The sequence below is a fragment of the Gopherus evgoodei genome, chromosome 2, assembly GCF_007399415.2.
Source record: "Gopherus evgoodei ecotype Sinaloan lineage chromosome 2, rGopEvg1_v1.p, whole genome shotgun sequence".
NCBI lineage: Eukaryota > Metazoa > Chordata > Testudines > Testudinidae > Gopherus > Gopherus evgoodei.
The window spans coordinates 127,806,615-127,819,232 of NC_044323.1; the positions used below are offsets into that span (position 1 = coordinate 127,806,615).

The following is a 12,618-nucleotide window of genomic DNA, read 5'->3' on the forward strand; positions in this document are numbered from 1 at the left end:
TTCCTTTCGTACTCTAAGCTGGCAGACTTTCAGGCCTTTCTTTCCCTTGAAAAATAGCAGGACTTCCAATGTCTTGTGGACGAAGGCAAGCTGGTAGCTAAAGTGGCTTTCTAGGCTGCAATTTATGCCACTGGCACCACCTCCTGCTCCCTGGCATCTGGGGTCATCATCTGCTGAGATTCCTGGCTCTAATCCAGTGGCTTTCCGAAAGAGGTCCCTGTGACAGGTTGTGTCACAGAAACCCGCTTGGGACTGCCACCTAATGTGCTGTAACTACCTCTAAGCCATTGTCCCTGGCAGGTTGGGACTTCAGTACCAGATACACTAGCCTGCTACAAACACAGACCCAGTTTTGAACCACATCCCCCAAAAGCTGCAGGCTTAACTGAAAACAGCTTAAGAAGTGCTCCCGTCTCCAACGCATTGGAAAACATAATCCCAACTATACACATACCACTCAAGAAAGAGAGTTATTTTGGATAGTTCTCTGAAAACCATCTACTTAATGTGCAGTGGCAGTCAAAAAAGCAAACAGAATGTTGGGAATCATTAAGAAAGGGATAGATAGGAGGAGGAAAGTATCATACTGCCTCTATATATAAATCCTGAATACTGTGTGCAGATGTGGTCCCCCCCTCCATCTAAAAAAAAAAAGATACATGGGAAGTGGAAAAGATTCAGAAAAGGGCAACAAAAACAATTAGGAATATCAAACAGCTTCCGTATGAGGAGAGATTAATAAGACTGGGACTTTTCAGCTTGGAAAAGAGACAACTAAGGGGGGATGTGATAGAGGTCTATAAAATCATGATGTGGGTGGAGAAAGTAAATAAGGACGTGTTGTTTACTCCTCATAACATAAGAACTAGGGGGTCACCAATTGAAATCATTAGGCAGCAGGTTTAAAACAGAAGGAAGTATTTTTTCACGCAACACACAGTCAGTTTGTGGAACTTTTTGCCAGAGGATGTCGTGAAGGCCAAGACTATAACAGGGTTCAAAAAAGAACTGGATAACTTAATGGAGGCTATGTCCATCAATGGCTATTAGCCAGGATGGGCAGGGATGGTATCTCTAGCCTCCCTTAGTCAGAAGCTCAGAATGGGCGATGGGATGGATCACTTGCTGAGTATCTGTTCTGTTCATTCCCTCTGGAGCACTTGGTCTTGGCCACTGTCAGAAGACAGGATAGCTGAACATTTGGTCTGACCCAATATGGCCATTGTTATGTTCTTGTGCAAGGAGAATTGTTTGTTTGAAAAGGTCTGCTTTAAAATGACGTTTAGATGGTTGAATAAGAAGTGTGGAAAGAAGTCTCACTTGTTGAAATTTTGCATACAGCGGTGGCTCCAGGCATCAGCACCCCAAGTGCATGCTTGGGGCAGCAAGCTGCGGGGGGTGCTCTGCCAGTCGCTGCAAGGGCAGCATGCAGGTTGCCTTCGGCGGCATGTCTGCGGAGGGTCCGCTGGTCTTGTAGCTTCGGTGGGCCTCCCACAGGCTGCCACCGAATCTGTGGGACTGGGGACCTCCCGCAGGCAAGCTGCCTGCCATGCTTGGGGCGGCAAAATGCCTAGAGTCGCCCCTGTTTGCATATATAGTACTCATGTGTGCTTAGCCAAGTTTAATTAGAGGAAACACTGTAATAAACTGCTCATTTCCAATATTTGAAAGATTTAAACAGGGACATTATCTTAATTCTGTACAGAAGTGTAATTTTTGGAAAGGTGAAGGACAAATTTGTGTCAGTTTATTAAACCTTTCGGACCACTTCTGCTGATGCTTTAAAATATGGTCTTTGTACTACATATTTGCCAAATTATGCAAATAAAAATTTCTTAATGATATACAGTGACTTGCAGTGCAGTACATAATGTCTTTGAATTTGGCTTGATTAAATTTTCATTAAAATGTTAAAAATAAATAGCACCTCCCCTCCTGCCCCCTGCACAAAAAAACAAAACAAAACCCTCCCCAAAAATCTGAATTTGCAGAAAACCTAAGCAGCTTTTAAGTTAGAAACATTTCTGACCCAGAACTTGTCACAATCCAGTTTGAAGTCACTGTCTTTGAAGGTACCTAAATGTTAAGATTTGAAATATCAGAAATATCAGGCTTTCACTTTTTTTCTTGGTGACCTGAATTGTCATGTCTGCTGACTTAACCTGGGATGCTGATTTACACCCACCTGTATAGGCTTCAGAGCCTGAGCTGAACCTTGAAAGAATTGTCCACAGAGCTACTTTTAGAGCACTAGCATGACCTTCAGTAGTCTGAGTCTGTTGCCCCAGGCTGAGAAGCTTGCTGCCGTGGTCTGTTAGACATACCCTTAGTGTTTTGTTTCTAAATCTTCGTTGCCCCAGTATTCCAAGCTCCAGTAGGTTTTTAGGTTAATGTAAAAATTGATTGCAGATTTCTGTTGTAAAAGTTAGTTTGATGACATTTTTGGTTTAATGTTTCAGTGAAAATTTGAGTGTTTTGTCAATATAAACTTTCATGAGTTCAGTTTCTGATGAATTTTTGTTTTTGATAAGCCTCTCAAATTTGCAGAACGGTTTCTAGAAAACCGCCTTTTTATTTCTGTTTTTCCCAAGAAGAGGAAAAACATTTCCTAACCAGCTCTAGTTAAATCTATGAAAACCATAATGAAAGCTACCAATTTAGAGTTTTTAATGCATTCAAAACTGAAACAGCTGAGCTGTCTATTCAAAACCTAAGCAATTGCTTGTAGGCTGACAGCAAGCTTGGAAACTGTCAGTCCAAAATGAATTTGATAAAATTCTGAAGAACTTAACTAGAACTCAGAATTTTTTTTCCATCCTAACATACCTTTTGTTTGTCATTTAAATAAATGGGATTGGTATGTCACACAGAATTGAAGTGAGCTGCACTGAAGTTAGTCTTAAGTGAGGTAAGGCTCCACATAATACACTGCTTAAGAAACTATTGGCTAAATTAAGCATGTTGCACAGCCATCGTTCTGAACATTAATATTTTATTTCCCACCTTTCCATGAATGACATGTAAAAAGCCTAGCTTTTACAGAAGTGAATAGCTTCTATATATGAAATATGTAAAGACTGAAAGTCAGTTCTTTCATGCTGAAAAACAAATTTTTTGTATACTAGGTACTCTTCCTATGTCTGTTAAAGAATTCAGCAGTCTGCCCACTGTGGTGCACCTTCAGTATGCTAGTATGCTGCTTTAAAGTCTTTACCTTAAATGTAGCACTCTTTTGTATGGGCTCAACACAGGTCCTGAATAGCTTTTATACTCTGTGAACTGAACTGTTTTCTTGGAAAGCTTAAATAAATGTGAGGGTGTTACAGTATAATGACTTGTTTCTTCACAACTTTGTTACTATGCATAAAAACTAACCAGCTTTAGTGAAACATTTGTATATTTGATCTGGTTTGGATTATTAATTATACCTATACTGCAAAGTTTTAGCTGTCTTCTGTTACTAAAATCAGCTGTTACTGCTGGTTATATCCCTCCTGCAATATAATTTGATGATCACTTTGGATAATGATGTCTTGGCTGATGGAAGAATTTAAAAAAGTAGCTTTCTGTGTTAACCTTAATTTTTCTTTTGTTAGGAAGATACAATATACCAAATTAAATTCTGTACTTACACAAATAAAATGTGAATAGAATAAAATCAAGTGTTAACTGTTCCTTTGAGTAAACAGCTAGTAAAAATAATTTCAGATAGCCTGATTAAAAAGTCCTATAGTCATGTTTTTGAGGAGAGAATTGTACATGTTAATGCCTCTTAAAATCTTTATAGAATTTGTAATAGATTATAACAGGCCTATTTTCCCTATTTGCAGAAATATTCATTGCTGCCTTACTTGATTTTAGTATTAAAACAGTTCCTTCTTCAGAGGGATTTGAATGAAGTTTTTACTGGTGGAATTAGCTCTTACAGCCTAATTTTAATGGCAATTAGTTTCCTGCAGGTAAGTTCTCTATTTCGTTTGTTACTCTGTTCTTTAAAATTTTAGTTTCTGCCATGAATTCCCTTATCGTCAATTGGCTGTTCCTCTTCTCTCTCCCTTAGTGACATACAGCACTCCGTTTGTTGTTAAGGCTTTGTGATCTCCATTCCCCTGCCAGCTGCCTCTCGTATCTGAGACCTCTGCACAGAGTATGGATGAGAACAGCAGCAGAGGCCTCTGAAAATTGATTATAATCATATAACATGTGGAGAATGGCATAGTGGCCCTCTCCACACAACCTTTTTCTGAACCTGCTGCCTAGAACTGTCTCTTCCTCTGGCAGAGACTGCCAGTAGTCTGCCCCACCCCCTCTCTGATTGGGCTGCAAGCCAGCAGGCCACCCAACATGGTAGTCATTTCAGTAGAAACACTGGAAACTGTTGTCAAATTATGGTAATGTCAGAGCCTTACTGATTTCTCCATAGCGACTCCTCCCTGATCTTTTTACTTCTTCCTCCCTGTTGCCAGACAGAGGATGGATGGAGGGGATGCCTGAAGGCATAGGGTGGAGCACCCAAAGGGAAAAATTAATGGGTTCTCTGCAGTCAAGCTCCCCCCTCATCGCCTCCTTCTGCCCCCCCCCAGTGCACCATGTCCCTGCTCCTCCCCCTCCCTTCCAGTGCTTCTCCACCCCCTGCCCTGCCCGCCACCTAACAGCTGTTTGGCAGTGCTTAGGACTTTCCGGGAGGAACTAGACGCAGTGCACTCAGGGGAGGAGGCAAGGCAGGGGCAGGGGCAAGGACTTAAGGGAATGAAATGTGGTGAGGGGGGGTGGAGGTAGGGCTGGGGGGGTCAAGCACCCACCCAGCAGAGAGGAAGTCAGCGCCTATGCCTGAGGGTCCTTGCTTGTCCCTGAATTCCTTTGAAATCTTCTCTGCATCCTTTGCTTGCTTCCCTTGTCAGCAGACCTCTTGCTGTGCTAATGGGAGTAGGCTTTGAACCAGGACAGCTGGGCCTGGCTGTTCTCTTACCCAAATGCCTGTTGTGATAAAGGCTACTTCTGATATACAAAGATGTATGTTTATGGACCACACACAGAATTTTGATACCTTGTTAAAAAGGTAAATTATGTGCAAATCTTGTGTTCAGTATATTATAGGTGAGGCTAGTTGCCCAACACTCCATTATAAGACCTCATTTTCAGCTGCTTATAGCTTTGATTGGGCTGCAGTTTTGCCATTCTAGGTGTTTCCTTCAGACTGACTTGTTGCAAATTTCAGCTAAAATGGTTTAAGCAGTTTCCTTGAACAAAGCTAAGGAGAAATAAAATCATAATTCAGTCCCTTGGTGTGGATGCGTTATGATTAGTCTTTTTAATTACATACTTGTTCCATATGGCCCATTTGTAAATGTTTGTGGAATTTCTAAATTATCATTATAAAGCCTAACTACAGTGAATTGGCAGTCAGTTAACTCAGATTAAAAACAGGGCCTCACGCTGATCTGGGCATACGTTCCAGCATAGGTGTTCTTTATGAGTAGCTTTGGTATTTACTGTATATACTCGATCACAAGCCGGTTCATTTATAAGCCGACCCCCCCAAGATGGATAAGTAAAAATGGAAAATTTTTATAACCTGTTCATAAACCGACCCTATAATTCAGGAGTTAACAAACTTTGAAAGAGCAGCAAAGAATCCTGTGGCACCTTATAGACTAACAGACGTTTTGGAGCATGAGCTTTCGTGGGTGAATACGAAATAGTGGGTATTCACCCACGAAAGCTCATGCTCCAAAACGTCTGTTAGTCTATAAGGTGCCACAGGATTCTTTGCTGCTTTTACAGATCCAGACTAACACGGCTACCCTCTGATACTTAACAAACTTTGGCTCCCGGGCCATCAGGATAAGCCGCTGGTGGGCCATTATGGTTTGTTTACCTCGAGCATCTGCAGGCCTGGAGGTAAACCTAAGTAAACAAAGTGTCCTGGCATGCCAGCTGCTTACCCTGACGGGCCAGGACAGCAACAGGTGGGGAAATTTTTTGGGGAGGAGAAGCTGGGAGTCAGGGGAGTAACTCCTGTGACCCCACCCCTAGCCTGGGACCCCCACACTCTCTCCATCCCATCCCTTCCCACCTTATGTGGGGAGGGCCAGGGCAGGATGTCTCTGACCTGACTGGAGCTGCTCTGGCAGGCCGGGCAGCGTGGCTGCAGCCTCCTCCGGCAGGTCAGACTGGGCAGCGTGGCCGCAGCATGTTCCAGTGGGCTGGGCCTGGCAGCGTGGCCACAAAGTGATCCAGTGCCTGGGTGGCGTGGCCACAGCCTGCTCTGGGGGGCGGGGCCAAGTGGCAGGGCTGCAGCCTGCCAGCCCCAGAGCTGCAGTTCCTTTGCAGGCTGGGGGAAGAGCAGCATGGCCAGAAGTAGAGACACTGGCCCCACCTCTTCCCTTCTGTTTCTGCTGGCTGTGCTGCCTCTTCTTGTTCCCTCTGTTGGGAAGAGGGGCTGTGTCTCACCTCTCCCTCTCTATACCCGTTCATAAGCCAATCCCCATCTCTGGTGCTTCCCTTTTTTACTAAAAAAAAATTCGGCTTATATATGGTAGTTATTGGCTAGTTGTCCGCTGTCTGAGGTGGCTTCAAGTTGTGTACATCTGGTAAAATTTGGGGATGATGGTGAGCGGCCAGCAATGCGTATCTGTTCTAGAATGCATAAGCATTTGTAGTGGAAGCACTGAGTTCTATTTTCTGTCCATCTTCTGAAAACTGCCACCACTGCAGAATCCCTATGAAAACTTAAACCAATATTCCTTCATTTTCTAGGCATCAAATCTAAGCGGCAATTCTTCTGTGTTGCTTTTGGACTAGAAAACTGGACTAAGTAGACAGATTCGATTAAGTACTGTAGGCTCCATATACTATTCAAGTGCTGCCCCCTCTTGGTTACATTTGTGAAGTGAAGTTTAAGGAAGTTTAAGGCTTAGGGGAATTTAGTTGGGAAATGTAATATAATTGCAACTTTTAGATTATGAAGTGGCTGTAATGGACCAGTTTTATGTCTAACTGTTAGTATATGGTTTTTCAGTTTTCTAGTACATGCTTATAATCCACCATCACTTTTTAGTAAGTATCAGACATTCTTCTTTACAGTTGCATCCAAGAATTGATGCCAGGAGAGCTGATGAAAACCTTGGAATGCTTCTAGTAGAATTTTTTGAACTGTATGGAAGAAATTTTAATTACTTGAAAACTGGTATTAGAATAAAAAATGGAGGTGCCTATATTGCCAAAGAAGAAATCATGAAAGCCATGACCAATGGATATAGACCATCCATGTTGTGCATTGAAGATCCTCTCCTCCCTGGTAAGATTACATAACTTTTTAAAATACTCTACATTTCTGATTTTTAAAGAAGTATGACAAAAAAGATCAAAGTTGTTCTTTGTTATGTGAAGGAACTACATCGTGTTGCTTTAAGATGTCCATACCGTGTATTCAGTTAAGTTTACAAAGTGCTAGACTAAAAGCGCACACAAGGAAAAATATATAAATGATGTGTAACATTCAGAATTATGTTGGTATATGTGAAGATATCTTACAATTTAAAATACTTACTTGTCTATGAATATTACAGGGATTCCAGCTTTATGTGTTTGATTATTGTATGTAAGTCTATTGAGTTTACCTGTTTTGAGTCAGACAAATCAGAAAATGACCTTGAATGTTGGATTAATGTCCTAAAAAAAAAGCCCAAAATACTCCAAATATGACTATGCTACATACCACCAGATCACACTAGAGAACAAGATGACTGGTTCCTTAAGCCCCTATCTGTAATACGTAGGAAAAAAAGATTATGGGGGACTTCAATCTGAGTGACACCTGCTGGAGATCTCATGCTGCCAGTGCTAAACATCCTTGAAATTTCTAAATATTAAAGATGAGTTTCCTAACTCAGAAAATGTTGCATCCAGGTTTGTTGGGGGAAAGGAAAAAGGGAAGGGGAATCTTGTATTAGTTCGTTCTTGACAGATAAATAGGAATTAATCACAGAATTAAATAGTGGTAGCTTAGGTACAAATGATCATGACTTCATTACATTCTTTATCCAAACAGAATAAAGTCCAAACCAGTAATGTATGTACATGGTGCTTTCAAAGGGCCAGTTTCACAAAGCTGTAAATGAGCCAAACCAGGTGAGAGGATTTAAACATACAATTATGAATCATGAATTATTAGCAACTGTTCAAGAATATTTCACTAAATGCCTAGCAAGTCTGTCAAAAGAAGGCCATGCTAGTTAAAAACCAACATGGGTTGGAGGGGAAGTGAATGCAGCTATAAAAAATGAAACATATGTAACAAATTGAAGCAAGGGGAAATTGATAGTAATAAATTGGTAGCAAGGAATTGTAGGAAAGTTATAAGGGAAGCAAAAAACACAAATCTCTGGCCACCAGAGCCAATGGAAATGGTAGAATTACTCAATGGAAATGGTACAATTGTCAATAATGCAGTAAAGGCAGAATGATTCAATTTGGGGAAAAAGTCAGATATATTTGTATCACATGATTGATGGCATACTTTATTTGAACAGTGATTTGGAAGAATGTTAAACAGTAGCTACAAAAGTTAAACATCTTCAAACTAACTGTTCCACATCCAAGAGTTGCATTCAAGAGTTTTAAAAGAGCTGGTTGAGGAGTCTCTTGTTCCTTAATGTTGACTTCTAATGAGTCTTGGAACACAAAGTAAAGTTGTGCTAATATCTTAAAAATGGTATACAGAACGACATGGGTAATTATAGTCAGTCTGATATTGGTCCTGAGCAAAATAATGGAATTACTGATATGGAACTCTATTAATAATGAATTAAAGGAGATTAATACAATAAATGTTACTCAATATGTTTATGGAATATAGGTCCTGTCAAACTAATTTGATCTTTTTTGCTGAGATTACAAGTTTTGTTGGTAAAGTAAAAGTGTTGTCATATACTTTAAACTTCTGTAAAGTATTGACTTGCTACCTCATGACATTATTTAAAAACTGGAATGCAAAATCAACATGCACATTAGGTGAATAAATAAAATATAACTGCAAATGAGGAACAAACAAGTGGGGGCATTTCTAGTCAGAGTCTCATAGGGATCAGTTCTTGACCCTACACTATTTAACACTGTTTATCAATGATCTGGAAGACAACATAAAATCAATTACTGTTCTTCTTCGAATGGTTGTTCATGTCCACTCAAAGCAGCTGGAAGATTTTCCCCTAGCAGCATCCGTAGAGTTGGCCCTGGCGCCCCCTGGAGTGGTGTCACTACGGCACCCTATATAGGGGCCCGCCGACCCTCCACTCCCTCAGTTCCTTCTTACTGCCGGTGACGGCTAACTGGAACTTCTCTTGCGCATAGCAAGTTAGCAGTGTCCTATCCTTGTATATAGTCCGTGTAGATAGTTATGTTATAATTAGTTTACTTAGCTCATTGTATATAGTTCTTGGTAGTTGGGGGGGTCCCCCTCCCAAGTTTCGTCGCCCGCTGGGGCATGCCCGGGTCCCCCGGGTTTAAACTCTGCAAGGACTGCAGGAAATTCATGCTGAAGAGTGACCCGCACTCTGCTTGTTTGAGGTTCCTCGGAGAGAGCCACCAAAAGGACGGGTGTTCTATCTGCAGAGGCTTCCATCCGAGAACTCTCAAAGACAGAGCTCAAAGACTTAGAGTCCTCCTGATGGAGGCTGCCCTCTGGCCACCTCAGACCTGGAATCAGCTGAGGCGATGCCTAGCACGTCTTCCTCGGTGCGGAGTGCCCCGGCATGAGGACTTAGGGCCCAGCCCAAGTCGTCTAAAACCTGGCACCGGATGGAATCGGGTCATAGGAAGTTGGCCTCAGTGCAGCACTGCTCACTGTCGCCGGTGCCCCCTAAGAAGAGAGAGCCAGTAAGGGAACGGTCACTCCACCAGAACTCGAGGCCGACGCCGTACGCGGGTGCAAGCGGACAGGCTGGGCTACAGCCCTTGGCTGCTCTGTCGACTCCCGCACCGCAGAGAGTGCGGTCGAGTCTGGACCGGCCTAGATCCCCAGACCTCAGCGGAGACTTGCGCCTCCCTTCGACACCGGAGGCGTTTGAGGTGGCCTCAGACTTGATGGGACTCCTGGCGCCAGCCTCCCCGCACTGTAGGGAGTTGCCAACCATGGCCCGTCCCCCAGTTCAACCGAGGGGCAAGCCGGCCATGCTGTTGCCTCCATCCCCGCACTACACCACTAAGGTGGCACCAGACCAGATAAGAGGCTCCCCGTCGCCTCAGCACTGCTCTCCAACAGCACCAGGTGCTGCTCCCCCCTAGGTCCTCGTACTCAGAGACTTCAGACTCGGAGGCAGACTCCTACCGCTCCAGCCAGTCGTGGAGCAGGAGATCGGTTTTGGGGGCAAGCCACTAGCGTTACCCATAGGGTCAGCAGCAATGGCATCCACCCTCGCAGTGGCCGTTTTGGGCCCCCTGGGCCTACCACCAGTTGGTAGACCAGGTGTTTTGGTCCTCGATCAAGGTCAGCCTAAGTCTCCTCGGCGTCGATGGCCCCGGCGCAGCTGCCTCCTCCACTGGCACCGTCGCCGGGCAGGCGTGTGCCATATCCAAGTTCAGCACTGACAACGGCTACAGTTTGGGCTCAGCAGGCACTGCCCAATACGCCAAGCCGCTCACTGGCGACCCCGGTACCGGTTGCGGTGCCGCATTTAGAATCGGAACCGGCCCTGCAACCACAGTACCGTGTGCAGCAGGACCCCGAAGGACTGCATGCACCGGGGGAAGGGTTGATCCATGTAATTTCCTCATCTTCCTCCCCGGATGAAGTGGTCTCGGGCACAGCTGCGGCACCAGCCCTGAAGGACACCCGAATCCTCCAACAACTGCTCCAGCGAGCAGCTCTGAGCCTCGCAATCCAAGCTGAGGAAATCGAGGTGGACGCGGACCATGTAGTAGACATCCTGGCTCCCTCAGGGCCATCCAGGGTGGCTCTCCCGCTGATGAAGACCATAGCGGATACGTCCCGCACCTTATGGCAAACGCCAGCCTTGCTGGCCCCTACTGCCAAGAGAACGGAGCAGCGTTATTTCATCCCCTCTAAAGGGCACGAACACTTGTACATCCACACAGCACCCCCCCGGACTCCCTGGTGGTGGATGCGGCCAACCAATGGGAGCGTCAGAGATTTCAGGGGTCAACACCAAAGAGCAGGGTTGCTAAAGGACTAGACCTCTTTGGCAGAAAAGTGTACTCCACAGCAGGTCTACAACGCCACATTGCCAACCAACAGACAATTGTAAGCCGATATGGTCATAACACATGTTCAGCCATGTCGAAGTTTACGGAGCTCCTTCCCCGGGACTCAAGTCAGAGTTTTTTCGGCCCTGGTGGAGGAGGGGAAGCTGATCTCCCAAGCCTCTCTCTAGGCCACCCAAATGTGGCTGACTCAGCCTCGCATACCCTGGCCACGAGCCTGGTCATGTGTAGGGGAGCCTGGCTCCAGGTCTTGGGCCTGCCCTATGAGGTCCAGCACATTCAAGACCTCCCCTTCGAGGGGCAGATGCTCTTGTTGTCAGAAAAGATGGACAAGTGTCTGCATAGCTTAAAGGACTCGTGGGCCATGCTTTGCTTGCTGGGCTTGCATACCCCTGCTACCCAGTGCAGGCAGTTTAGGCCACAGATGGCCCCACGCCCCTACCAGCCTCTCAGACTCGCCAGGAGCTGGGGCACAGGTGGGGCAGAAATGGCAGGAGGCGTCACCAACGCCACCCCTCCAGCCAGGTTTCCGGTCAATTGAGACCATTGGGGCCTAGACCCCCTATTTGATGGTATGATCGAGGGCGACCTACCTATCGAGACTCTGGATCCTTCTACCCTTACCTTTGGGTCATGTCTGTCCCCCTTCTACCGTGCCTGGTCCTGAATCACGTCGGACAGCTGGGTGCTCCGCACAGTAGAGAGGGGATATTGTATCCAGTTCTCCTCCCTTCTGTCCCTCTTCAGGGACCAATCTCACGAGCAACTTCTAAGTCAAGAAGTGAAGTCCCTCATGGAGGCAGGCGGGGTGGAGGAAGTCCCTTGGGAGCTCAGGGGCAAAGGCTTCTCCCAGTATTTCCTAATACCGAAGGAGAAAGGGGGCCTGAGACCCATCCTAGACCTGCGGCGGCTGAACAAGTTTGTACTAAAGCTCAAGTTCTGCATGGTCTCCCTGTCCTAGATTATTCCCTCCCTGGATCCAGGAGATTGGTATGCCACCCTTGACTTAAAGGACTCTTATTTCCACATTGCCATAATTATCCGACACAGTCGGTACCTCAGGTTTGTCGTGGCCGACACCCATCTGCAGTTCACGGTGCTCCCGTTCTGCCTGTTAGCTGCTCCAAGAGTCTTCACGAAGTGCATGGCAGTCGTGATGGCCTTCCTGCGCAGGCGGGGCATCCAAGTATTCCCCTACCTGGATGATTGGCTCATAAAGGGCTGCTCCAAGGAGCAGGTGGAGACCCAGGTCGTCAGGCGGACCTTTCTCAATCTCGGCCTCCTCTTGAACGAAGCCAAGTCCACCCTGTCTCTGACACAACGAATAGAGTTCATAGGAGCAGTTCTGGACTCCACCCTCACCAGAGTGTACCTGCCAGAATCCAGGTTCCATGC

At 45.4% G+C, this 12,618-nt stretch overlaps 1 protein-coding gene across 4 annotated transcripts in view; it reads left to right on the forward strand.

Annotated features, from left to right (window-relative positions):
- TENT4A (terminal nucleotidyltransferase 4A) overlaps window positions 1–12,618 on the forward strand; it is a 117,969-nt gene that overhangs the window by 40,871 nt on the left and 64,480 nt on the right. For all 4 annotated transcript variants that reach the window (XM_030551673.1, XM_030551674.1, XM_030551675.1 and 1 more), the window contains exons 6-7: window positions 3,831–3,959; window positions 7,087–7,300. In XM_030551673.1, the coding sequence (XP_030407533.1) occupies window positions 3,831–3,959; window positions 7,087–7,300 (343 nt within the window). The remainder of the gene's footprint in view (window positions 1–3,830; window positions 3,960–7,086; window positions 7,301–12,618) is intronic.